The 23,857-nt window shown below is 40.8% G+C and overlaps 1 protein-coding gene across 1 annotated transcript in view; it reads left to right on the top strand.

Annotated features, from left to right (window-relative positions):
- PRTG (protogenin) overlaps positions 1-23,857 on the top strand; it is a 73,370-nt gene that overhangs the window by 46,828 nt on the left and 2,685 nt on the right. Inside the window, exons 12-17 of the mRNA XM_058811085.1 lie at positions 15,212-15,307; positions 15,820-16,006; positions 17,620-17,747; positions 18,444-18,614; positions 22,178-22,360; positions 22,910-23,030. Of these exons, the coding sequence (XP_058667068.1) occupies positions 15,212-15,307; positions 15,820-16,006; positions 17,620-17,747; positions 18,444-18,614; positions 22,178-22,360; positions 22,910-23,030 (886 nt within the window). The remainder of the gene's footprint in view (positions 1-15,211; positions 15,308-15,819; positions 16,007-17,619; positions 17,748-18,443; positions 18,615-22,177; positions 22,361-22,909; positions 23,031-23,857) is intronic.

Consider the following 23,857-nt stretch of genomic DNA (forward strand, 5'->3'; position numbering starts at 1 on the left):
AGAAAACTCCTGTTATAGGAAATTAAATCAACATTGTCCATTAATCATACTGCATGTCAACCCCCAGACCTCTCTTGATTGTTCTTGGTGAATGTGAGGAACCATTAGATGTGTGAGGTCCTTAAAGGTCCGAGTAAGTCAAAGGGGAAGAGTTTAAAAAAATGCCACCATTAGCACATGAAAGAGACTTCAGAGTGGACAGAAGAAAACATTTGCTGTACAGGGCTAGTTACATTTCTTAAATTTTTTTCCTTTTTTATTTATTATTTTCTTCCGTTGTTAAACAACAATCCAGATGTTGTGATCCAAATGTTAATTTAATTCATCCTGAAGCTTTTTTTCATTAACTTTTTTTTTGGGTCATGTTACTAGTTGTAGTTGTATGGGAAAGGTAAGAATAGGGGATCTTTGTAATTTCTGTGTTAGTGATAAGTAAACACGCTTCTAAAGCTGAGCTAAAATGTCTTCTGGTAGCTTCCCTGTCTTGAGTAACACCTTGGTTATATATTTGCCATGAAGGCATTATTCCTAACAGAAACATTTTTTCAATTTTGGGAAAAGATGTAATTGTGAAAAAGTGCATGTTTGTTTTTTTCAGGCTTTCTGCAGTCACACTTCTGTGGCAAATGAAGAGGGGGATGCAGGAAGCAAGGAAAAAAAGAATCTTGTGTTGGAAGAAGCCCCTCTTGCTGTAAAATGTCTCTTCCAAACCTGGGACTCTAAGATTTTTTTAAATTTCTGTGGTTTTGAGTTTTTTGGTGGAGTTTTTTTTTTTGGGGTTTTTTTTTTTTTTTTGCGTTGGTTAGTGGGGGTTTTGTGTTTGTTTTTTAGGGTTTTTTTTTGTTTTGGATTTTTTGGTTTTTGTTTCTAATCTAGGAAAAAATGTTTAGTATAAGTAAGATTTGCATAAAGAGTGTATTTCAACATTGATACTCACTTTCATGGTGTTTTTTTACCTTTATCATAGCCAAATATTGTACCCCTGTTTAAGGTGGTTATCTTTCAGAACCAAAGCACTTGTTGCTGCATGTGCTTGTAGAAACCAGGACAGGGAAGTCATTCTGATCCTCTTTGGTAGATCTGTGAAAGATTTGAGTTTCCTGTCTCTGATGGCATCCAGTTTGCATGCTGGAGGTTTTTGTACAGCTGACACTTTTGTGTACTCAGACAAAGGAGGAGTTCACAGAATCCTGTATGCAAATACACCCTAAAAATGTGGATTTTTTAAAAGGTAGTTGAACTGGAGATGGTTTGGGGTGGTAGGTAGGATGGTGTATGTGGGAGCAGAGAGACATAGATGGGTAGATGTTACCCTACTGTGCCTTAAGTCCATTTACCAACTTTCTCCCTTGTATATTCAAGGTGCAGGGAGGGCTGCCTGCTGCCCAGCTCAGTATGTCTATGTCTATATTTGCATGTGTATATAGATGCTGTTGGGAGAAAAATAGGATATCTTTGATCTTCTTTGTCTTAGTGTCTAGCCCAGGACTTCTCCATCACAAGCATACCTCTCACTGTGTTAGTACCTTGTATTCATTGTTATTTCCATGATAATTTCTAATGGCCTAATTTGGCCTTTTTTCTCTCTTCATGTCTTGGCTGCCTTCTTAGAGCTTCTCACCTGCCTTTATTTAATCTCTCACAGTTTCCCATCAGCCCTTGTTGCCTTGGTGACAATCACTTGCCTTAGAAATCTCCATCTGTAGCACTCCCTACCAGTTGTTCGTGCTGGAGAACTTTTCTCAGAGGTGGCTGGGATGTATATAGTCTGTGTGCTATCCAGGCAGAGTGGGCAGGCACACATGGGCTGTGTTTGATATCACTGTCAGATAGGCAGGGACCTTCATCCCTCTCCTTCACAACTGACAGCCAGATGTTGCTTCCAAGCCAATCAAACACCTTCAGGAAAGCACCAAGCACAGTCCAGTTGCAGAACAGCAAAGTGAGGTGCTCAGAGTGCAGATTGAGTGCAGGCATGAGAGCAGGGCTCTCCAGCTGACCCTGCAGTGCCTGCACGTCCCTCTTCCCTTGAGCCTCCCTGCTGGAAGATCTGGCTCTCAAGGGTCATGTTCCCCCTTGCTGGAGGAGCCTGCAGTGGGACCTGAGAGCCTGTGCTGTCTCCTGTGCCCCTGTGCAGGGCAGCTCTGCCTGCAGCATCCACCTTAGGCAGTTATTCTTATTTCCACTTTGCTAATAACAGATATTCATCTGTGCTGAGAACACATGCTGTGCCCTTCCAGCAGTTTGGCAGCATTGCCATGAGTTTCACAGGTGGGTGAGTGTTCACTGTCCCATGGTACACATGGGGTACCTGGAACACAAGGGAGAGAAGGGCCCTTTTCATGGACTGCTCTGGTACTGGTGTTTTAAGCTGAGTGTGACAATGATATCCCTGCAGTCTGAACTGAGCTGTGAGTGTCCAGCTTTGCATTCAGTCTGTTAGATAACAGCTCCCCCTTGAGGGAAACGTCTTTTGTTAATAAACTCATAGCTCTGGGATCAGTGGAGTTTTTTGGGTAGGTTTGAGGGTCACAGTTTCACCAGGCTGGATAAAACAAAGCAGACTCGTGGTGGCTGTGCTGAGTCCTGAGCAGCTGCCAGGGCTCCCTCTGCTGCCTTGGGACCTTGTTCAGCTCTCAGAATTCATCCAAGTGCAGCTCAGAGCACAATAAAGTAGCAAAAGGTGGCACTTTTGGAAGAAATCAGCCCACATTTCTTGTGTACTCTGAATTGGTGCTGCTGCTCTCTGTGCTTGCACAGTGGTGACTCTTGTGTTGGGGCACAGGATGGGTGGGAAGTGGCAGAGGAAGGAGCAGGGAGTGCTGGAGGCTGAGGGGAGCAGGCTGGCTTCTTTCAGCAGCAGCACAGCTAATGCTGCTTTAAAATGCTCATCAACTGCAGGCTCAACAGAGCATTTGTAAAGCTGAGTTGGTGATGGGAAAGCCTTTCAGTTGTGCAGGGGGAGATAGCTAGCTAAGAGTTAAGTAGCTGTGTGTTTATTTTACTTAAGCAATCAATCAGTGAGACTGCTTTCCACTTCCTAAGTGTTGTATAAACTTCATATGCGGAGGGATTACATCAAGATAATTTTCTTCTCCTTTTTTCCAATCAAGATATTGATATAGGTTGAATTTAAATCTTGAATGCATTAGAAAAGTTAACAAAAATAACTTTCATTATTAATTGTATCCTACTCGTTTCCTCTGTACCTTTCAGTTTGTTAATACAAGGTTTGACAGATATTAAATGCTTGTTCTTCACAAAGCTATTAAATAATACAGTAGGTAAGGCAGAAGATTTACATTCTAACTTGTCTGTGGTCAAACATCTGGACAACAGTAGCATTGCTTCCGACAAAAACCAATTTTGTGTATTAAAAAGAAAAGTTAAACATTTTGAAGGAAAAATTTAAACCATAACAAATTCCCATGTATATAATTATGGAAAATACAGATATAAGAAACTTTCTAGAAGAAAAGGACACAATCATTAAAATTCTGCTGCAGTTTCTGCAGAGTATACTTTCTTTCCTATGTTATAATTGTTGTCCTTTAAAGTACAATAGTTTTTACCTATAGTAAATACTGTCTATATTAAAAACATGTAATGTTGTAACCCATTTCCATGTGGGGAAAGATCCACTTTTGTCTTTATGAAATACCACAAAGTGTAAAATAAATAGTAGAAACTGTGTTGTCAGTCAGAAGAGCAAAAGATTTTCAGAAGTTTGAGGAAGCCTGAAATGTTTCAGGCTACTCTTCTTGTTTAGATTCTTCTTTGTGTGGACATTAAACATCTTAGTAAAAGGGTACTCAGGCCGCAGTTCACTGACTAAAGGATTTGAGCACCTGAGAGTATAAGGTCCAAATTCAGATTGCACATGTTGACCTCTTTTACACCACCTGCAAGATTTGTCTTTGGTGCTTTCAAGAGTTGGTGTTTCAGAAACTTGGTGTTAATTAAATAGTCTTCAAATAAACCATTAACATCTATTTAACTAAAGGCAACAACATCATTAACTTGCACAGCTGCTGCCACAAATATAGACTCAGTAATCCTCCTGATAAATTATCTTAGAAAGCAGAGTCTTGGCCTGGAAAGAGATGAACACAAGATGTCATTGAAATACTGTTTTGGGAGGAATCAGTGTGGAGATGAAAAGTTATTATAATTTTTACAGAGAAGCAGGTTGTCCTGGCCTTCTAGATGGGTATTTTCAGCATGCTGAAAGCACTCAAAAATGAGTGTAAGTATGTATTATATCAGGCTTCATTGCCTGGTGACAAGCTGTCACTTACTGTGTTCTTCTAATAAATGTTTCAGTGCAAATTCATGGCACAAAACTCATTATGAATAGCTTCTGCCAGTGTGCCATTGGATGTAACAGTGGTAAATATTAGAGCCAAGGATGTAATAGGGTCCTGGATATTTCTATTGTCATTACAACTGGAAATTTTCTTTAGGGCATGTTTTAGAAGTTTGGGATGTGCTGTATGAAAATGTAAAGGGTAAAAATAACACTGCTGTGCCAGACCATTAGGGAGGTGGTTCAGCATAATCTAAATGTAATTAAAATGAATACCCTTCCTAAATGTCAAAGATATGCAACCAGTCAGAGACACTGAAGGGAATGAGGCCTCTAAGAAGATAGAGAGGGAAAAGTAACAGACATGTTCATTTATGGGAGAGATCTGCAATGCGTTTCACAGCTGAGGAAGCAGAGCTCTGTGTCCTCAGGCCATCACACTTCAGGTGGAGCTGCATGCTGAGCTAAGGCATTTGAGATGAACTCTTTACAAGTACTGTTAGCTGTCTTCCCTGCTTCCTGGTTTACTAACATGTAATTTGAAAATATTTAGCATTATATGATGGATTTTCAATGAATAATTTATATTAAAAGTACTGTAATAGAGAAAGCTCAATGCCACCCCTTTTGTAGTTGTGGGGTTTTTTTAAATGCCTCTAATTTAACTTCAGCAAATTAAGTATGAGGGTTGTAATATTAGCAGTAAATTTATCAGTTTAGCTGGCAGCTCATGACAAATGGGCCAGTTTAACAATTTCACCATAAAATTTGTCAGCTGTCTGGGTTAGTTTGCTCCCCTTCTCCTGTATTCAACCAATGAGTGCCAAATTTTGATCTTCCTTAGGAGGCTGCTATATTTACATGTGCAGACAGTCTGTATGATAATAGTTCGTGCCCACAGAACTGTGCCTGCCCCCAGGCCCATGGGCACATGCAGGTGGGTGTCTGTCTGTCCTGCAGTGCCCCTTGGCTGCCTGGTGTCCCTGCAGTGGGAGGGAGCCCTGTGTGGGCAGAGCAGTGACACCTGCAATAACAGAACATCCTGCTGAAGGCTGGGCCCTGATTGTAGATGCAGCTGGATAGAGCCCATGCAGCCAAAATTTGCCTTAAGAAAAATACAGTGATGGCTTCCCTTCGCATGTATCTTGTTTGTTTTGCTGTCAGGATGGACTTGTTTGGCACCTAACAAGTGTTTTAGTGCAGTTCCTTGTTACCCTCTGAAGGAGGAAAGAGCCAGACTGATTTTTAGTTGCCCTGCCTGAAACTTTTGCATCTTGCAGTCATGCTTGCAACAGCACAGACCTCAAAGCCTGAGATCTGAGTCACCAGACCACAGATGTTTTTGCAATGAAACCGTGCACCTCCTACAAAGTCACTGTGGTGCAAGTAATGATAGATAGTGTTTTCATTTTGCTGCACAAAAGGGTCAAAATGGCACGGGGAGTCCATGACAGACCAGCAGAAAATGTTGGTTCTGAAAGGAAATTTATATCATAGCTCCAGGGGGAAGTTTGGGCGCTGTGAACAGATTGCCTTTGTCATTGTGTACAAATGTGTTGTTTGTAAGGTGATGCTGGATGTCAGGCAGTCAGTGCATATGTATGATAGATCTTGGTACCTAAACAAATGTTAAACCAAATTTGGTAAAGTGCTTATTGACTTGTGTTTAGGTGTTTATTCTGGAAGCATTCCTCTTAGCATGAGGGCCAGGCAAATTGTCTAAACATTCTTTTTATCTGCAACCCAGAAATGTGGGTCTCTACTGGGGAGATCATCTTTTCAGCCTCTTGCATCTTACAGAAAAGACCTTTTATAGCATGCTCCTGTTTTGTAGCAGCATTTCTGTGTAGGTTGTTCCTTTCCCCTTTTCCTGAGCCACTGTAGTAATGTTTGATTCGATGTTCTGTCCCTAGTGCAGGGCTCACTGCTGTGTGTTAGGGAACCTGTTGTGTGGGGTGGCACATCCTGTTTGGATCACTGCATGAATTCTCAGTGGACATGTGTGTGTTAGTAACTGGGTAATTACAGCTCTGCTGGCTCCTTCGGACACTCTCCCTCCCCCCTCTCCCTCCTTTCTTCTTGCAGAGATGGCCTCTCTACATAATTCCATTAAAGTGATTGTGCTCCGAGGGGTGGACTCAGGGGCAGTGCTCTCATCTTTCAAAGCAGGACCAATGAGCTATGTGCTTTCCACTGGGCAGCAACAAAAGAAAAGGTCTCTTAGAAGAAAAGAAGAGCACAAAAGATCAAAATTAGGTGTTTGTCCAGGCCTCTGGTATTGCTTTCAAGTTAGCTTTTGAGGGCTCACTTTGAAAACGGTGAGCCAGGCTAGTTAACATAAGGGTGTCTGCTGGTTTAGAGAGCATTGTTAGAATAATATTGGAAGAGAGCTTTTTGCAATTGAACAGTTCTCTGAAATGCAGGAGGAACACAGGGACTGATAGCAGACCTTGCAGGCATGGTGGGAATGTCCTACATCTGTGAGGCAATCGAGAAAACTTAAAATCCTTGAGATTTGCTTCACTTATTTTAAAAAGATTAAACAACTTTAGATAGTTCTTATTTCTGTGGGCCCCAGAGGCTGAAATTCTGTGTGCTGGGAGCTCATCCTGCCCTGCCAGCCCTCCCCCAGCAGTTTGTGATGAAGCTGCTGTTGCTGCTGGTGGGCAGGAGGAGAGGTGATGTTTTTACTGCAAGGGGGTGTGAGGTGTTGTTTGTCCTGGGGCCCTCGGAGGGGATAGCACAAAACTACAAAAGGGATACAGACCCTTTTCACATTTAGACAAATAAGCCAGAGCCATCCAAAGCCCTGGAAAGCCAGACTGTTTAGCTGGATCAATTCACATGTGTCGTATGTTCCAGTTTCTACCAAAATAAACTTTTGCAATTTTGTACAAAGAACAAATTGCTTCGTTTCTGCTTCAGTTATTTGGTTTGCAAAGGAAAACAAGAGTATCACAGACAGTCCTTGTTCTATGTGAATGTTTAAAGTTATCTTTAAATTGAAAAAGAAGTCATGACATAAAATATTGGCAATTTGTAACTATTAAATTACCTATTTGATACTTACAAATTACCAATATTTTATGTCATTTACCTTTGATATTAAAAGGTTGTTATTTAAAATTTGATCAATTCAGTTGTGCAACCAATTGCAATTCCAACTCATTTAAAATAAAATAAAGTAAATATTGTTTGAAGCCAGTAATAATGCTTAGAAATTGCATATGCAGAGCTTCAACAAGTTTTTAAAAAGTGTGATAGAATATGGTTGCTTAACTGTGTTTAATTGTTTAATGATATGTATAAATAAGGTAAAAGGGCATTTTTTAGAAAAGTGCAATAAAATCCAGCACTGGAAATCTGAGGGGGAATACCTGCTTTGGAGAAGAACAGACTGAGTCTGTATCACCCTCCTGCCTCCCAGCTCCGTGTCTGTGTTTGGCTTGATGCGCTTCTCTCTGTCCTTTTCCTCTGCTACATTTGAAATGTATTTGCTTATTTTCCTAATAAGTTTCTGCTGTATTTACATTACTTTGCTTCAAAAGTACATTTTTAAGGATAGTATTTCTCAGTGCTCTTCCTTTCCCACCCTTCCCCCTTAATAATTCCCCTGGACCTCTGTTGCTTGGAGCAGACTTTGGCGAGCCCCAGATTCGGTGTCAGAGGCCGTGACCCCGTGTCAGAGCAGCCCATGCTGCTGGCCTCTTCTTTGAATAATTATCTGGAGTTTATTGTGTTGAAGGGATGGGCTTGGGGGCTGCACAGTCACCCCGGAAAACCAGACCAATGAGCTCTCCAGCCAGACCACTACCCAACAATGGACCTGTGGGTTACACAAAAAAAATCCAGCAGCACAAAAGATTAAATTAAAAATGGACATTTGGACATGGAAGTTTTGTCCTTAGAACAACTATTTTTTCAGTCCACTGTGGGTTTGATACTTTTAACTGAAAGGAAAAAAGTATTATTTTAAATTTTGTATGCAAGCTAGAATGAAGTTGAAATATTTTCTTATCTCCTTCCTTAACTGTTAGAATTGCCATACTGGCTGTAGCTTAAGAAGTTGTTTCTTGGTTTTTAGTCACTGAACTCTGCTTAAAACATCAAGACACCAAATCTTTTTTCTTCCCCTAGAAATTTAGTGCTGTACCAATTATTTTATAAACAAGAGCACCCAGTAGTTTAATTTCTATCCATATTTTCCTTTTAAATTGTTGAGAACAAGGATGTCCAAAACAGGCATGAAAGTGTGTTTCAACAGTGAATGATAGTAAAATGTCCATTTTCTTTCATCTTCCCTATCTTTTCCTCCTTGCAAAGAGGACTTAAAATGTCTGAAATCCAGATTGTGGGGTGCTGTCTCTTCTTATCAGGACTGAATGAAAGGCTGCTGAGGTGGACTCGCTGTTCTGGAGGGGTGGAAAAAAAAAAAAGAAGTTCTTTCATGGTCTGACCTCAGATTCTTTCTTAATTTTATCTAGCCCTGACCTGTGGCTCTGCTCTGGCTCCTTTCAAGGCCTTCGGAGGTTCACAAACATGCAGCAGCTGAAAGAAACAATGACAGGGCTTTTAGAGGCTGCAATATTACACTCTCTTGTAACCTTGGCTAAGTAGCCTGTAAACAGATGCTTTCTCTGAAGCTTTTGCCAAAAAGCCAAAATTTTGGCTGTGTTGATATCAGCAAACACTTTCTAACACTTTTGGTTTGGGACTCCTGATTTTATATTCAATCTAAGCTTCAGCTGAATGAGCAGTTACCCAGAGTGTGCCTGTGTGTACAATATATAAAACCTGCTGTTACAGGTTTTATACTTATCTTTAATGCTGTAAATTTACTCAGGACAGGAGAATTGTATGAAAACAAATTGTCAAAATCTGAATGGGATAAACTGATTTGAAGATAATGTTAATATGTAATCAGGACATTTGTATTTCTCTGTATTCTTTTGAGAAGGGAGGATGGAACTATACATTGATTAGGATTTTTCATTGGTTGTGTTGTTAGTTTCATGCTGCTTTAGTCTTAGAGAGTTTTAAGAATGTATTACAATATTGAAAACGGAATTTTTGTTCTTGTGCATGTGGAAGTGACTTTATTTTTCTTAGTAACTTTTTCTAAAACTTTGATCTGTGCAATCTTGGTAATTGAAGAATGAGGTAGCTGCATTATAAAGCGCTTCGCCAGCTGCAAAGTGATTAGAAGCACGTTTCTGTTTTTAGTGCTTTAAGTGCAAATACAGGCATTTAATCTTTGGTGCCTCCCGTTTTTCCAGCTGTGTCCATCGGAGGTGCATGAGGACCCCACCTGGCTGCTGTGAGCTATAACTCTGCCAGATGGAGTGAGCCTCCTCCTCCCCACGCCACCTTTGTCTTTTGGGAATGGCTTCAAAGCAGAGAACCTCGAGGTGCTTCTGCCTGCCACTGTGACTATATTTACTAGAGCATTTATACTCTCCCAGGCTTTCAAAACTAGGCTCTGAATGTTGAATCTGTACTAAAATTTAAGTGTTGGAAAAGAAAATGGGAGTATCTGAATATGAATATTTCTGACTGGCAGCTGTTTTTGTAGTTGCAAGTTTTCCCCTTCCTGAAAGAGAAATAGAAGATTTACACAGAAGCAAAGCTGATGGCAGGAGTAAAAAATACTGAATAATTTCAAGCTGGTGCAATAAAATGTAGATGTTCCAACGAAGTGTAGAGCAACAGAACTGCTAATAAGTCTCAATTCTTGGTGATATTTTTGCAGTTTCTCTGTTTCTCACATCCAGACAGATAAACAGCTGTGGTTCTCCCTCCATGCTGGGAAATAAAATGAGTTGTCACCAAACCAGGTTGGAACATCTGAGTGCACTGTAGAATTTTTATTGAAGAATCTGTGTCTGCTGTGACCTTCCTGTCTGCTTTCTGACAAGCTAAATATAATCTCTTAAGATTATATATCAGGGATGGAGTAAGACAGTGAAACACACCAATAAATCATTGTCATCTGAATTCTTATTGAAATTCAACTATTGCAATGTTTTAAGTTTTTCCAGGTTGCAATCCATGCTTTAAATATAGTTCAACTTAATTTTTTTGCTCATACTTGCAGTACTTAACTTTTCTCTGGTTTGACTCTGAGGTGTAGAACCCATTCACAGACTCACAAAATGAGGGCAAGGCTCCCCCATGTGTCCCTGTGCTGAAAAGCCTTCCAGGCTGGATCTGCAGCACTCACTGCAAATGTTTATGGGGGAATGAATGACAGGATTTGGGGTTTAAAGATGATATTCCAGAGGAATATCAACAGGGACCAGTGACCTACCTACGAGAACTGCTATAGGAAGATGAGGCAGAGCCAACATAAATTGCAAACCAGTGATTTTTGGGACACTATCTATTTTGATATTTGAAGTTAATGAAAATAAGGCATAAACAGTAGACATAACATACTTTTTCCTACTCTTATTTTATAGGAATATTGTTGCCAGAAGCAAAATTTGTGCCCCCGATGGAAGTGTTAGTTGTGTGTTCTTTATGCTGATAGGTTTTGGTTACACAAAAAAGGTGTGTGCAGCAGATCCCTTGTGTAAAGCTACTCCAACTTATCACATCCATTCTGTGATGTCTTTTAAGTCAATCTCTGTGTGTTCCAGAGGCACTCCTGCAATAAAATATATGACTTATCTTTAGTGTGTTACTATCAGCATCACTGCCAACCCCCTGAGTTGTACAGTGTAGATTTTTTGTCCTTTCTACCAGCTGATTTAAGTAATAACAATAAAAATACCTATTAAAGACCTCTAGGTGCTGTGATAATTTTCACATAATCTAATATCAACAGCACAAAACCCCCAAATGATATTTAACAGAAACAAATTAACTTTAAAAAATTCTGCCAGTTGGTAGATAGGCTACAAAATTGTTCCTGTTCGCCTTAAGACTGGGAACAAGCCTTCAACCTCTACACAAATGCTGGCAATTGTAAGAGAATTAATTGAAACAATTCAGTGTTACCAGTTATTTAGAGAAGTTTTGAAAATGCAGAGATGAAATCTTGTGGGTTTTTTTTTTTTTTTTTACTCAAGCTGACTTTATGTTGAGCAGGCTGAGTAAATCCCTGCACCTGCTTTGTTCCTGAAGAGCTGTGATTTTCTGTGGAGGGATGTGTTCCTCTGGGTCTGCTATGAGCAGGACTGTTCCCTCCAAGCCTCCTGTGCATGGATGGTACACACTGGATTTCAGACTGTCAGTCCCCAGGTGGCCATGCTATCCCCAGTCTTTTATCAGTGATTTATGTGTAAACTACTCAAGATACCTGTGCTGGTTAAAGATAAAGCTCCTCAAGTTTGTTTTCTCTCTACGAATGTGTCTGGCTTGGAGTGTTTGATCCAGCTGGTGAACTGTGAGATCAAAGTGTTTGTGCCAGGTGTGTGTTGGGATTGCCACTGAGCAGTAAATCATATCATCAGCCTGAAAATTAAATGTAAAATTGTAAAAAATGTTCTAGACAATGACTACTTCAGACAAAAAATATTTCCCACACCTCATAAAACAAATAGTGAGCAAATAAGTGTTGGAATTGAGACAGGGCTTTGGCAGAGCTTTGGTTACTCTGTTTGGCACATGGTGAAAAGAACTACCAACACGGATTTGCATCTTGATGGTGTTTTGGTCTGGTCTTTCCTTACCTTATGTGTGTACTCTTTGAAGAAAGTTTCACATCAGTTTCTATTGCTGCTCAGTACACTGCCTTTGATTCTTTTCTATTCTCCTTTTTAGGTGACTGTAGCATTTAGGCTTTCCTAGACCAGTACCTAAGGTACTCCTCCCTCCCCAGTTGCTATTTCAGTTCTAGAAACCAGCAGAAGGGTTTAACCATAGATGCCCTAGTTTGTGACAGCTAAAAAATTCTGGCATTGTTTTTGGCTTGAACTGGTTCTGCTACCAATTAAACCATGATATCATGAAGTGGAAATAATCCTGGTTTTCAGATAATATAGACTAGTTGGGAGACTTTTCTTTTAAAAAGGTTTTCCTATATAAAGATAATTCTGCTTGAAACTTTTTGTGTTATACAGGAGGAAGAAGAATAGTACTCAACATTGTGCTTCTTCTACATGTAAAGTGTTAAGGATACTTAAAGTCAGATTTTAAAAACATGTTTTTCTCAAAGACATTTGAATTTTTTTGTGGGAGTTAGATTTTTTTGCCTTTCTTCCACATCCTATTATTCTTCCTTTTCTCTTCAATCAAGTGTTAATGAAGAATTCAGTTTAAAAAAATGCGGTGAGGATAAACAGACCTCACAGGCTCCTCATTCAGCTCAGCAGGGCACTAGAGCTCGGCCATCCCTCATTTCACAGTGAAGATGATCAGTTCTGGGTGAGCACTTTCAAAGGGCAGGGAGTTTTTGAAGGTGCTCGGCAGGATGATGGATGGATGGATGGATGGATGGATGGATGGATGGATGGCCGCGCCTGTCACGCTGTGTCGTGCAGAAATGCGGTGGGGGCAGCGGCCGGAGGGGCACCGGGGGGCTCTGGGGCGCTCAGCCCTGCCCCGGCCCCGGGCTCTGCCCCAGCCCCGGCTCTGCCCCAGCCCCGGCTCTGCCCCAGCCCCGGTTCTCCCCCATCTCCAGCTCTGCCCCAGCCCCGGCTCTGCTGAGCTCGGCTGGCACAGGGCATTTGTCAATAGCAGCCTCTGGAGCGTAGTCCCAGCGAGGCATTAAAGGTGTCCTGATGAGCTCTGATTTAAATTTAATTTGTTTTTGAATCCTTGGTTTCACACTAATGTGTGTGTTCCTACCACAAGCTGAGAGCCTGGGAAGGTGTTTCTGCTTTTCTGAGATGCAGGCTGTAATATTCCTCAACAAGGCACCCTAGATTTTGGTGTATTCAAATCACTTGGAACTTTGAAAGATTTTTGTCATTTATCCTTTTGGTTGGGCCAAGTGTTCTTAAATTCACCTTGCATTTTTACAATTTTTAAAAAAAGATTACATTTCTTTACATATAGCATCTTACTATTTTTCTGAATTTTCAATGTTCAATTCCATATTTTCTTTTATCACATGCTTAAGATTATTCTGTGTGTTTGTATCCATCTCCTTTTTTTCTGATTTGTAATCTGTTGCCGAGGAACAGCTGATGTCATCTGTTGTAAAAGTGCTGTTGTAAAGTGAAAAAACCTTCAAAGCAAATGAGAATTTTACTCTAGTTTAAAAAACCTTTTTTTTTTCTTTTTTTTTTTTCTTCTACATTTTGTTATTTACATTGCCTGCTAGTGATGTTAAAGTATTCAAAAAATGAGAATGGTCTCCTCTTGCCTATTCTACCATTAAGGTCAAACACATCAAAGAAATACTTCAAATCTAATAATCCAAATACAGGAGCCTTTCTGCTTTTGCACCTATATTTGGATTTTGGTAAAATAACCTTTCAAAAAAACCCATAAAATACATGGAGATGTTAACTCTATTTAGTGATATCTCATTTACAGCTGGTATGGATTACCACAGCACAAAAAGTGTCTATTTCAAAATAAATACTAAAAGATTTTATAAAGGGCACTATTAGGAATTTACTCTGCCACCTTTCCACAAGCATCCAATCATTTTGTTCAGATGGTGTAGCTTCTGCAGTGACTGCAGAGGGAGCCAACGATCTGATGGAAACAACAATCCTATTCCTGGTCAAGGAATGTCAGGACTTAGTGTTCCTGTTTATTTCATGAGAGGTCACATCAAATCTCAGCTAAAAGGAGAAAGGGGAGAGCTTATTTTGACAAGGAACTATAGTATGGTATCTTAGGGCAAAGAAAAAAGACATGAGCAAGATCAGTGCAGTTATATAACATCTGAACCTTCCACAAATCTTGATTAAAAGCAATAGGTTCATGTCATCAGAAGGGGAGAATATCTCAATACCTGCATTAGTCCTGGGGTGAAGTTTAGCTCATATGAGTTGGAAGCAAACACTGCCACCCTGCAACTCACGGCTGTGTGCAAGGGGTTGGTTGCAAATGCAGTTGCAAGGGAGCAGCTGCAGGAAGCAGAGCAGCCACCCTGGAGCCTGCACTCCTCCTCCTGTGGGTGCCCCTTGCCATCACCCCTTAGAGAGCTCCAGGGCCCTTCCCAACTCATTCCTCTGCAGAAATTTTTCACTTGGATCAAGGCCAGTATATCATCAACAGAACAGAGAAGCAGCAAACTGAAATGTGGCCACCCAAAAGTGTGGGCAAAGAAAGGGAATGGGGAGATCCTTCCAGCTTGGTATGGTGGCCCTCTAGGACTGCCAGAACCAGCTTGCAAGAAAACATATGGAGGCAGAATTTCCTAGTCAAAGCATTATTAACAATCCCTGTTGTTTCACAGTTTATCTCCTTCGCAGCCTGGAACCAAAACATTTCCCATTTCTTTGCTGGGTGCTGTCCTGCCATTGCTTTGACTGCCCTGCTTCCTTGCAGTTTGTGTACCCAGAAACAAATGTTGGTCTCTGTGGACCTCCTGCTGTTTGTTTTAACAAATCTTTATTAAAGGTCTGAAAACAGTATGCTGAATCATACTATTAAATCTAGCTCTGTAGCTGTGAAGGTGTGGTTTGTTACAGATAGAAATGTGGTATTTGTCCTACTCCCATTGATTCTGCTACAAACCTTTGCTTTAGGCTATTGCAAGAGACATTGGGAGATACTGACTGTTTCTGAGCAAAGAATTGGGGGAATTTGCAGGGCTGGAGAAAAAGACAGCCTTACAGGCATCCAACCTGTCCATCAGTCCGCTGCTGGTAGCAAACAAGTTTTGAAACAAACTTTCAGGAGCATCAGTTTGTCTCACTATCTGTACAAGTCCAAATATCCTCTTTTTTTTCTGGTTTGTTTTTTTTTCCCCGAAGTTTAATTATTCCTTTGCTCTTTCTGCAGATCCTAGAAGAAAGTATCATGTAAGGCTGCTGGCATACAACAGTATGGAAGAAGGTTATCAGGCTGACCAAACAGTCAGCACTCCAGGATGTGTCTGTAAGTGTTGTAGATGCATGAAGAATTTATTGAAGGTTGAGGTGTTTCAGGGTCCCAGCAGCTCTTTGTTTTTAACTTTTAAACAATCAATTAATTCTGTGTAAAACAGAGAACAAGAAAGATCATATCAGTGACAAATACTGCAGCCGAGACAGAGTCCTGTGTTCATGAAGCACAGTTGAAGAAAGACGACAGCCCAAGCACATTTCCTTCCCTTGCTGAACTATCTGCATCATCTAACATGATGTATCTGTTTCTTATGAGAGATTAATCTCTTTCTCTTGTCTCTGCTGATAGTTTTGACTTCATTTTTGAGTAAACTAGTGGGATTGCAGAAATAATACTGGACATGTATTGGGTGAGGAGGGATCTCTAATAGCTTTAACCAGATTCCTGGGTTTGAATACCAGGGTTAGGAAGATTTGTATCTAAACTGTGGGTTCAGACCTCTCCTGTGACCAGCATCTGTACCCAGTGCAGTTGTTCACTCCTGCTCCTGTTTTGTTTTCCAGCTGTCCGTGACCGCATGGTGCCGCCGCCGCCGCCCCCTCACCACCTGTATGCCAAAGCCAACACCTCCTCCTCCATCTTCCTGCACTGGGGCAAGCCTGCCTTCACCTCTGCCCAGCTCGTCAACTACACCGTGCGCTGCAACCCCGTGGGGCTGCAGAACGCCTCCCTGGTCCTCTACCTGCAGACGTGAGTGCAGCCTGGACTCCTGCATTGCCAGCTCCACATCCTTCCCACTCTCTTCCTGCTCTCTTTTCATTTTCTCTCACTAGCAACAATTTTTATTTCCCTCAGAGGACTCTGTGTTTTGCCCATTGGCTTCTAGTTAAGTTTCTTGGATTAAGATATACTCATAGAACAGCTTCATTCTCTACTGGCCATCCTTATGTTGGCTCATTGGGCTAGCTCTTTGCTTAATGTCTTTTTAGCTGTCTAGGTTGAATTTAATTCTAGGCTTTTTTTCATCTATACCATACCTATTTTAAAGGTAACTTGTCAGGACAAAGATGGGTATTAGTCCAGTGTCTGATTTTAAGAGAAAATGAGAATTTTTGAGGTGTTGAGTGTTTCACTGTGGGAATGCCATGTTCCTGAGTGTGTGGCACCCTGCCAGGGGAAAACTGAGTAGGAATCCTTGCTCTGCAGAGGAGCAATGTGTGAGGCACAGAATGGCTGAACAGGGAATGGAGCCTGCCTTGGGCTGCTGTTCAGCCTCTGCCCAGCTGGTGTGGGAGCAGAATGCTGCTCCGTGCTGGGGGCTGAGGGGCTGCTGAGGGAATGAATCCATGTGTGTAGCTCTCTCAAAACTTCAGTTTACTCAAGCCTCTAAATAAGAAAAATGCTGTCTTAAAGGATAAATAGTTTCCATCCTTATATTCATGGTTTTCTCTTCCAAGAACACATCTGCTGCTGTATAACTCCCGGCTTAATGATTAGACACAGTATAATCACCATGTAAAGTTCTTAGTGTGCCATGTGGAGCATAGCAATGAGTGCTGCTTTTTGTGATTGGATGAGGCTATTGCAAGTACTGGTTACTGCCCCTGCAGTACAGAAGATGAAAATACTAAATGAGATTTAATAAAGCAATATCTGTAGAGTAAGACCATTTAAAATTGAGATTTAATCTTGATGGGGTATTATCATCCAGAATTAACCCTGGCATATATGAAGGATTTTCCTCTGCCCCAGAATCAAAGTAAAATGAAATGTCTACAACTGACTTTATGATCAAATAGTAAACTGCAATATTATAATTAATAGAATCAATTCTGCAATTAATTTATTACTAAATATTACTACCAGATCAGTAAGGAGCATTCATACTCATCCCCTAAACATGACGTGCGGAGGCATAAGTGGAAGGGATGTTGCCTGTATAGCCTCTGTGTGTGAACTGGGAAGCAGATCCACGTGCCTTGTCAGTTGTGATGCTGGTTGCAGCTTGTAACTCCAGCTTGAAGCACAGTGTCCTATGGACGAGGGTAGAGAGAGCTGAGTTTGGGATACCTGCTGGTGATCCAGCCAATAATACTCTTTGTGCATCAGCTGTTCAAACAACATTTATAAAAAGTTGAGCTCCCATCAATTGACAGCAGATACAGCATCCTCCTGAGAGCTCCAGGGCTGCTCCAATTGCCCTTCCAGGTAGGATGTGCCATGTGTCTGGACTTGGATGTGCCATGTGTTTGCCCTGTGTGGAACTGACAGTGGGAATCTACTCATGTGGCTGAGACATCTGATTAGGGGATCTTCAAGTCAACTGCTGCTGTTTAATACATTTTATTCCTTCATCTGTCCAGGTCAGAGACTCACATGTTAGTTCAAGGTCTTGAGCCAAAAACCATGTATGAGTTTGCAGTTCGACTGCATGTGGACCAGCTCTCCAGTCCTTGGAGTCCTGTAATCTATCACACTACCCTCCCTGAAGGTAAGGAGCCAGGAGAGGGCCCCTGTAGTTCTAAGAACATTTTGTAAACCAAATAGCCTGAAAAAGTGCTTATTAATTTTAGGCTGTGTGTAAGAGAGGGAAATCCTTTCCTCTGAGACACAGATAGTGCTCTTCTTGGTGAGACATAGAAAAATGCTAGCAGGGCAATCCCTGCTTTGGAACTGTAAAATTATTTTTCAAAATCCATCCTAAACTAGCATTGATTTTTGTATAAAGTGTAATGTTTTTACTACTAGCAGCAACTAACTAGAACAACTTGAATAAAAACCTTAAAATATGTATATATTAAAGAGGTGTGGCTGATTCATTTATGAAATCTACTGCCTTAGCTGCTGGTTTGATTTACTGTCAGCCTGGTAGGGGAAAATCCACACCTGCAGTTCCAAAGCAGTGTTTGGGAGGTACTTGCTCACAGGATAATGAAGTGGGAGGTTGTCAGTAACTGTTTAGTTCTGGAGATGAGGGAAAAATACAAAGCTTGCTTTTACAGAATCTAAGCTATTGTGTGGCTCAGAGGTAACAGGAGAGTGTCTGTGAGGAGCTGTGCGTGGTGGTTTCAATGTGGTGTCTGGGATGTAGCAGTAGCCATTAGGACTGCACATCAGTTCTTTTCTGAGCAATTTAATTGCATGTAAATTGGGTTAGCCTAATAGCATTGTGTTACTGTTCTCACAGCACCATCTGGCCCTCCAGTAGGAGTGAAGGTGACTTTGATAGAGGATAATACTGCTTTGGTTTCCTGGAAGCCACCTGATGGTCCTGAAACAGTTGTCACACGGTACACTATCCTCTATGCATCCAGGAAGGCCTGGATTGCTGGGGAATGGCAAGTGTTGCACAGAGAAGGTAAAAAAAAATCATCAGCCTATGAACTGCATGAACATTGATGCTATTTGTAAGATGCTTTGTTACTTTCAGCAACCTTGGACTCCACTACTGCTATGAATTATGAAATAAATTCATATAAATGTTCACATAAAAGTTCCAAATAGTTTAGAATTATTGCCATGGGAAGATGTATTAAAAAACAAGTTCATATTCAGAAGGCGAGGGGAGAAGGGTCTCTCTGTGTTGCTTTGGAACTCAGTGTGTACATGTAAACCAAAATGTCTTGTAAATCCAATTGCATCCATCTTAGTTTCGTTGTAACCAGGATTGTGATGGTTTCATTTTGTAAATGTACTCTTTCAAATCTGAAGTCTCTGAGATGTTTCACTGTGGCTGTGTGGGTTTATAGTTTCTGTCGATCACTGCCAATCCAGTTAGCTCAGTTTGCTTAATGAACTTTCTCCTACTCCCAGTAAATCACTCTGCAAATTCAATTTAACTCTCTGGCTCTATTCTACTGCTGAGCCCCAGCTAATCTCACAGTACCTTGGGTATGCTGATGTGAACTGCAGTCACATCTCTGTGATTAAATGTAGACATAGTATAAATTTTTGTAGGCACTTTTCTGAGTAATACTGGGATTTGAAGAGCTGAATCAAGAACAGATTTCTACTGTAGCCAGAAAAACAGTAAAAGGCTTTTATTGTTCTGTTGATAGACAAAATAGACAGAGGTAGTTCAGAATAGATAATGTTCTAATAATGTCCTAAAGCAGAGAGGAAAGCTCAGTGTTACAGAGTAAAGTCATGTGCCTATTTAAGAGGATTGCCCTGGAAGAGTTACTGTTTTGTTGTTCTGTTGTGTTACCTGGCTGAAGACTTAGCTGTCAGGAGAGAGTGAGGCTGTAAATTTTCTATGGAGATAATTCTAAAAACTTAATGAGTATGCTCTCACAGAGGATAATTCATTCCACCATCATGGAGAGTGAGCTGTTCTAGTTCAGAGCTGTTGTTCTTTGTGCTGCTCCTGAAGAGAGGGCAAAGGACCAACAGCCCCTCTGAAAGGTGGCAGTGCCACTTTGTGTGCTGCAGCACAATGGGGTTTGTCAGGCTGGCCTCACAGAGAATGGGCAGCTGTGAGGAGTATCAGGAAAAGGACTATGAAACTAAATTTGTGAGAAATAACTAGTCTGAAATATCAATCAGGTCTAACTACAGGGGAAGATTGAGCTCATGGGTTTTCACTATTGAAACAGTAATTTAAATAAAGTTGTCCAGCAAAATGTTGGAAGAAACAGTGATATTGTTATATTAAAGGACAAATTTACTGTTATTTTTTACTCAATAAAAACCCCAGCAGATTTAAATTCACAGAGGGCTCATATTTGAAGACTAAATCTTGTCATTCTGTTGATGATACACTGTATTTGCTGCATGCAGCAAAGTGGCTGAATTGGTTTCAGATGCATTGTTCAGCCCAGTCATGCCTGTGAAACTGAACAGCATCTCTGATAGTATTTCACCAGAGATTTCGATGGCAGCATGGCAATAACAGTAAACATTTTCATGTGTTCCCATACTGAGAGTGTTGGAGGGAATGAGCAAATGGAGAGCTATAAATCTCAGTGTATTACTGTGTCCATCAATGTTGGAGCCACAAATTTTACATTTTGACAGATATATTGGGGTTTGAGGCATGGTGTGGAATTCAGGCATCTTGTCACACTAGGACAATCTGTTATGGTCTTAGTTAAAATTTAGATGAAAAGGTCTGTGAAAGGAAATTAGTATGTAGAGATAAAATTGGGCACATACCCTGATCAGTCCTGTGACAGTCCTTCCACAGGTAATTTGAGGTAGAAGCAGGGTTTGGGTTTTTTAATGGATTTATTCTGATTAGATCAGTTAACCCTATGCAATAAAAATCTTTTGTCTGATGCTAAACTTGTTCTGCAGAAGATTTGTGAAATCTTGACTCCATTCCATTCTGACTCCTCCAGAGAAATCCCCTCAAATAAAAAAAAATATTAAAAAACCCCACCAAACCAACCCTGCCACTTAGGAAATTCTTAGCATGGTCTTTAGTTTATGCAGGAAATTTTCTCCCAGTCCACCCCCTAATTTGACTGAGCTTGTGTTAGGCCTGGCAAAACAGAAAATATAACTGCATTTTGGTGCTGATTGATGATGTGAGTTATGTTCCAGCCACCTCCCCCTTCTTCCCTAGCTCTCTTCAAGTGGATCAGAAGTTACAGCCCTTGCACACTTGGTGTGCAGTAAATCAGTACCAAGTGCTCCCTTGCTTTAGCAATGCAGCAGATTGGAAAGGAGCTGGTGGCAAGGAGCCTGTGATATTGAAATGTGACCTCTCACCCTTGCTGGTGCTAAATATTACAGCTCCTTTGGTTACAGATACCTCACATTTTACTTCAAATGCTTTCAGCTAATGGGTTTTTTTTTTTATGGAAGAACTGAAACAGCTTTTGAAGTAGCTTCCTTTTTGCCAAATGTATAATCTTTTCTGTCAACAAAACAACCTTGCATTTTATAGGCTCCCATGATACTATAAATTTTGACTTCTCAAACTGATTAAAAAAGTTAAAATTTTGACTTCAGTCTGAGAAAGTAAATGGAATATGTGAAAGCAAAGAGATAGATTTAGTGCTGTAACTGCCACTGCAGGGAAATAAAAGCAGCATATTTCTGTGGTAGCAAGAAACACAGGCATTTTAGAAATGAATTGGAATTCTAAGCAGTAGTTGCAGTCCCTGGGCAGGCAAAGCTCTCATTGACTTTGTTGGAAGTTTTGCCTGTCTAAGGACAATGCTAGTGAATCCTATTTATGTTTCTTAATCTTTTTTCCTGCCTTCAGGGACTTTAAGAAATGAATCCCTAGCATACGAAAAAGTCATTTTCTGTAATATTCTTAGTAGCACAGCTTAGATGCACAGATCAAGGAAGCCTACACAGGTCTAAATAGGGTTTAATTTTATTTTAAAGTCATGGTATAAGGTGCTTTTGCAGAGCTTCCTGTTCATTTAACTAGACCTGAAATTTGATAAACTGAACCTGGATTCTTTTGTTATTGTTATTGATTCTATTGTTATTGATTCTATTTGTTATTGATTCTGTTGTCAATTTTCATTCACATTCATGGTACAGTAGGTGGAGGAGAGGCACACGTGCTCTGTATGAGAGAGGTTCTGGTTTCTCTCCCTGAGTCTGGTTAATGCTGGGTGCATCTCCTTGCAGATGGGATCACAATATAAAGGCTGTGCTAGATTTAGGGTTGGTGTGGTGTGTGCCACAGCCTGTACTTGAATCTTGGTTTTGAACTATACTGGCACTTCACAGTATCCTGTGTTCAAATAGAATGGAGAGAAAGGAAACCAGGGAGGAGAAGGCAAATCCAGTGTTCATTCTGTATCTTGTGTATGCAGGATAGAACATATCAAAGTGATCACAATCCTCAAGCAAGATTTAGAGGTGCTATTGGGAAAAAAGTGTAGGTCCCAATGTCTAAATCTGAGTCTTTCCCTAAAATTTTGTCAAACTGGAACTGTTTCTTGTATCTTTTCCCAGGCGCAATGACCATGGCTTTACTGGAAAACCTTGTAGCAGGAAACATCTACTTGGTTAAAATAGCAGCCTCCAATGAAGTGGGAGAGGGACCCTTCTCTAATGCAGTGGAATTTGCTGTCCTGCCAAAGGAGACACCAGAGTCTAACCAGAGACCCAAACGTTTGGATTCTGGAGATTCCACAGGTCAGGAGCAATGTTTTGATTGCTCTGTCACAAGTACTGGGGAGAAAAGATCCCTGTTTGTTTTAGCTGGGACCTCTTTCTGGGTAAACTGTTCTATGTGAGACCGTCCTAACAGTGTAGCATTTTCTTCTTCTAAATGAAACAATTTTGGAATTTTTCTCTCAGTTCAACTCAGAACTGGTCTAATTCTCTTGCTCAGAAATGGAAAGTTTGCTTTTCAAGTGAGAATACGTAACTGGTTTGAATATTACATCAGTAACTTTGCAGCCAGTCCTCTAAGGCATTTCCTTTAAGTCTTTTATCTGTACCAGTAGCTCTGGGTCTGTCCTCTTCCTCTCCTCCCAGGACTGCACTGACCAGGCACTCCTCTGGTCTACAAGCTTTTTTTTCAAAAATATAAAAAATGTATGACAGAGAGGGCCTGGAAATCTCATTAGAAGGAAGCATTTGTCTCTGTGGTTGTAACTGTAACCATATTAATTTCCTGACAGGGAGCAGGGGTTAACTCTTCTTATTTACTGAGCCTTTCTGTGTTCCTTTTTGATACAGCTTATTCTGACTATTACCATCTGGACCAGAAATCAATGACTGGCATTGTTGTTGGGGTTTGCATAGCCTTGACCTGCATCCTTATCTGCATCCTGATCTTAATTTATCGCAGTAAAGCCAGGTATGTTCTTGTTCTCAAAGACTGAGCTCTTTTTCATTGCACTCACTCTTGGACATGCCTTCTCCTCCAAGAGTTCTCTGAAGTACTCTGTCTCTTCACCTGTTTCTACCAGTGTTGGAAACAAAGCATTTTGTTGGCTCTTCCTACTCTGCCTGAGCCCCTTCTCCATTGAAAAGGAGGAAGAGCCCACAGAGTGCTGGTGCTTTGACAGCTCAGTATGAGGCATGTTTGCAGCTGAACCCCCAGTTTGGGTCAGAGGAGCATGCTGCTGTTTGTTCATTATCTGCTCCTCCTGCTGAGCCCTCCAGCCTGCCCACACCTGGCTGGCAAGGCTTTAGCCCCCCTGGTGCTGCTGGACAAGAGGAACTCTCACATAAAGGAGATGCAGATTTTAAAGCAGATCCATGATGCAGTTTCTTTGCAGTGGTGCAAGTCACCATCTATGTCTGTCATCAGCTGCTAAAGGGTATAAACTGGCCAATGACTGCCCAAAAATTTGGGATCAGGGCAAATATAAGTCACTTGAAATAATAAATTAAAAAACTCACTGAGAGTGTTTTCCAGTAACAAGAGCTTTTTAGCTTACATGCAGGAAAAAATATGGATTGGGAGACAGCTCTGTGTAGTATGGTAGAAAGGTCTTAATGTCATTAGTGGTTACTTCCTCCAAGTAATATTACTAATCATGACAATTCCTGTCTGCACACAAGCTTGTAGCCTACTGTGTATGATTAACTGGAAGCAGATGTTATTTTTATCACAAGCAATAACATTTAAATTCCATGTGAGTGAGGAGTATCGTATAACAAAACGTAAATGCCAAGAAT

Source organism: Ammospiza caudacuta, chromosome 10 (genome assembly GCF_027887145.1).
Source record: "Ammospiza caudacuta isolate bAmmCau1 chromosome 10, bAmmCau1.pri, whole genome shotgun sequence".
In the NCBI taxonomy this organism is placed as follows: domain Eukaryota; kingdom Metazoa; phylum Chordata; class Aves; order Passeriformes; family Passerellidae; genus Ammospiza; species Ammospiza caudacuta.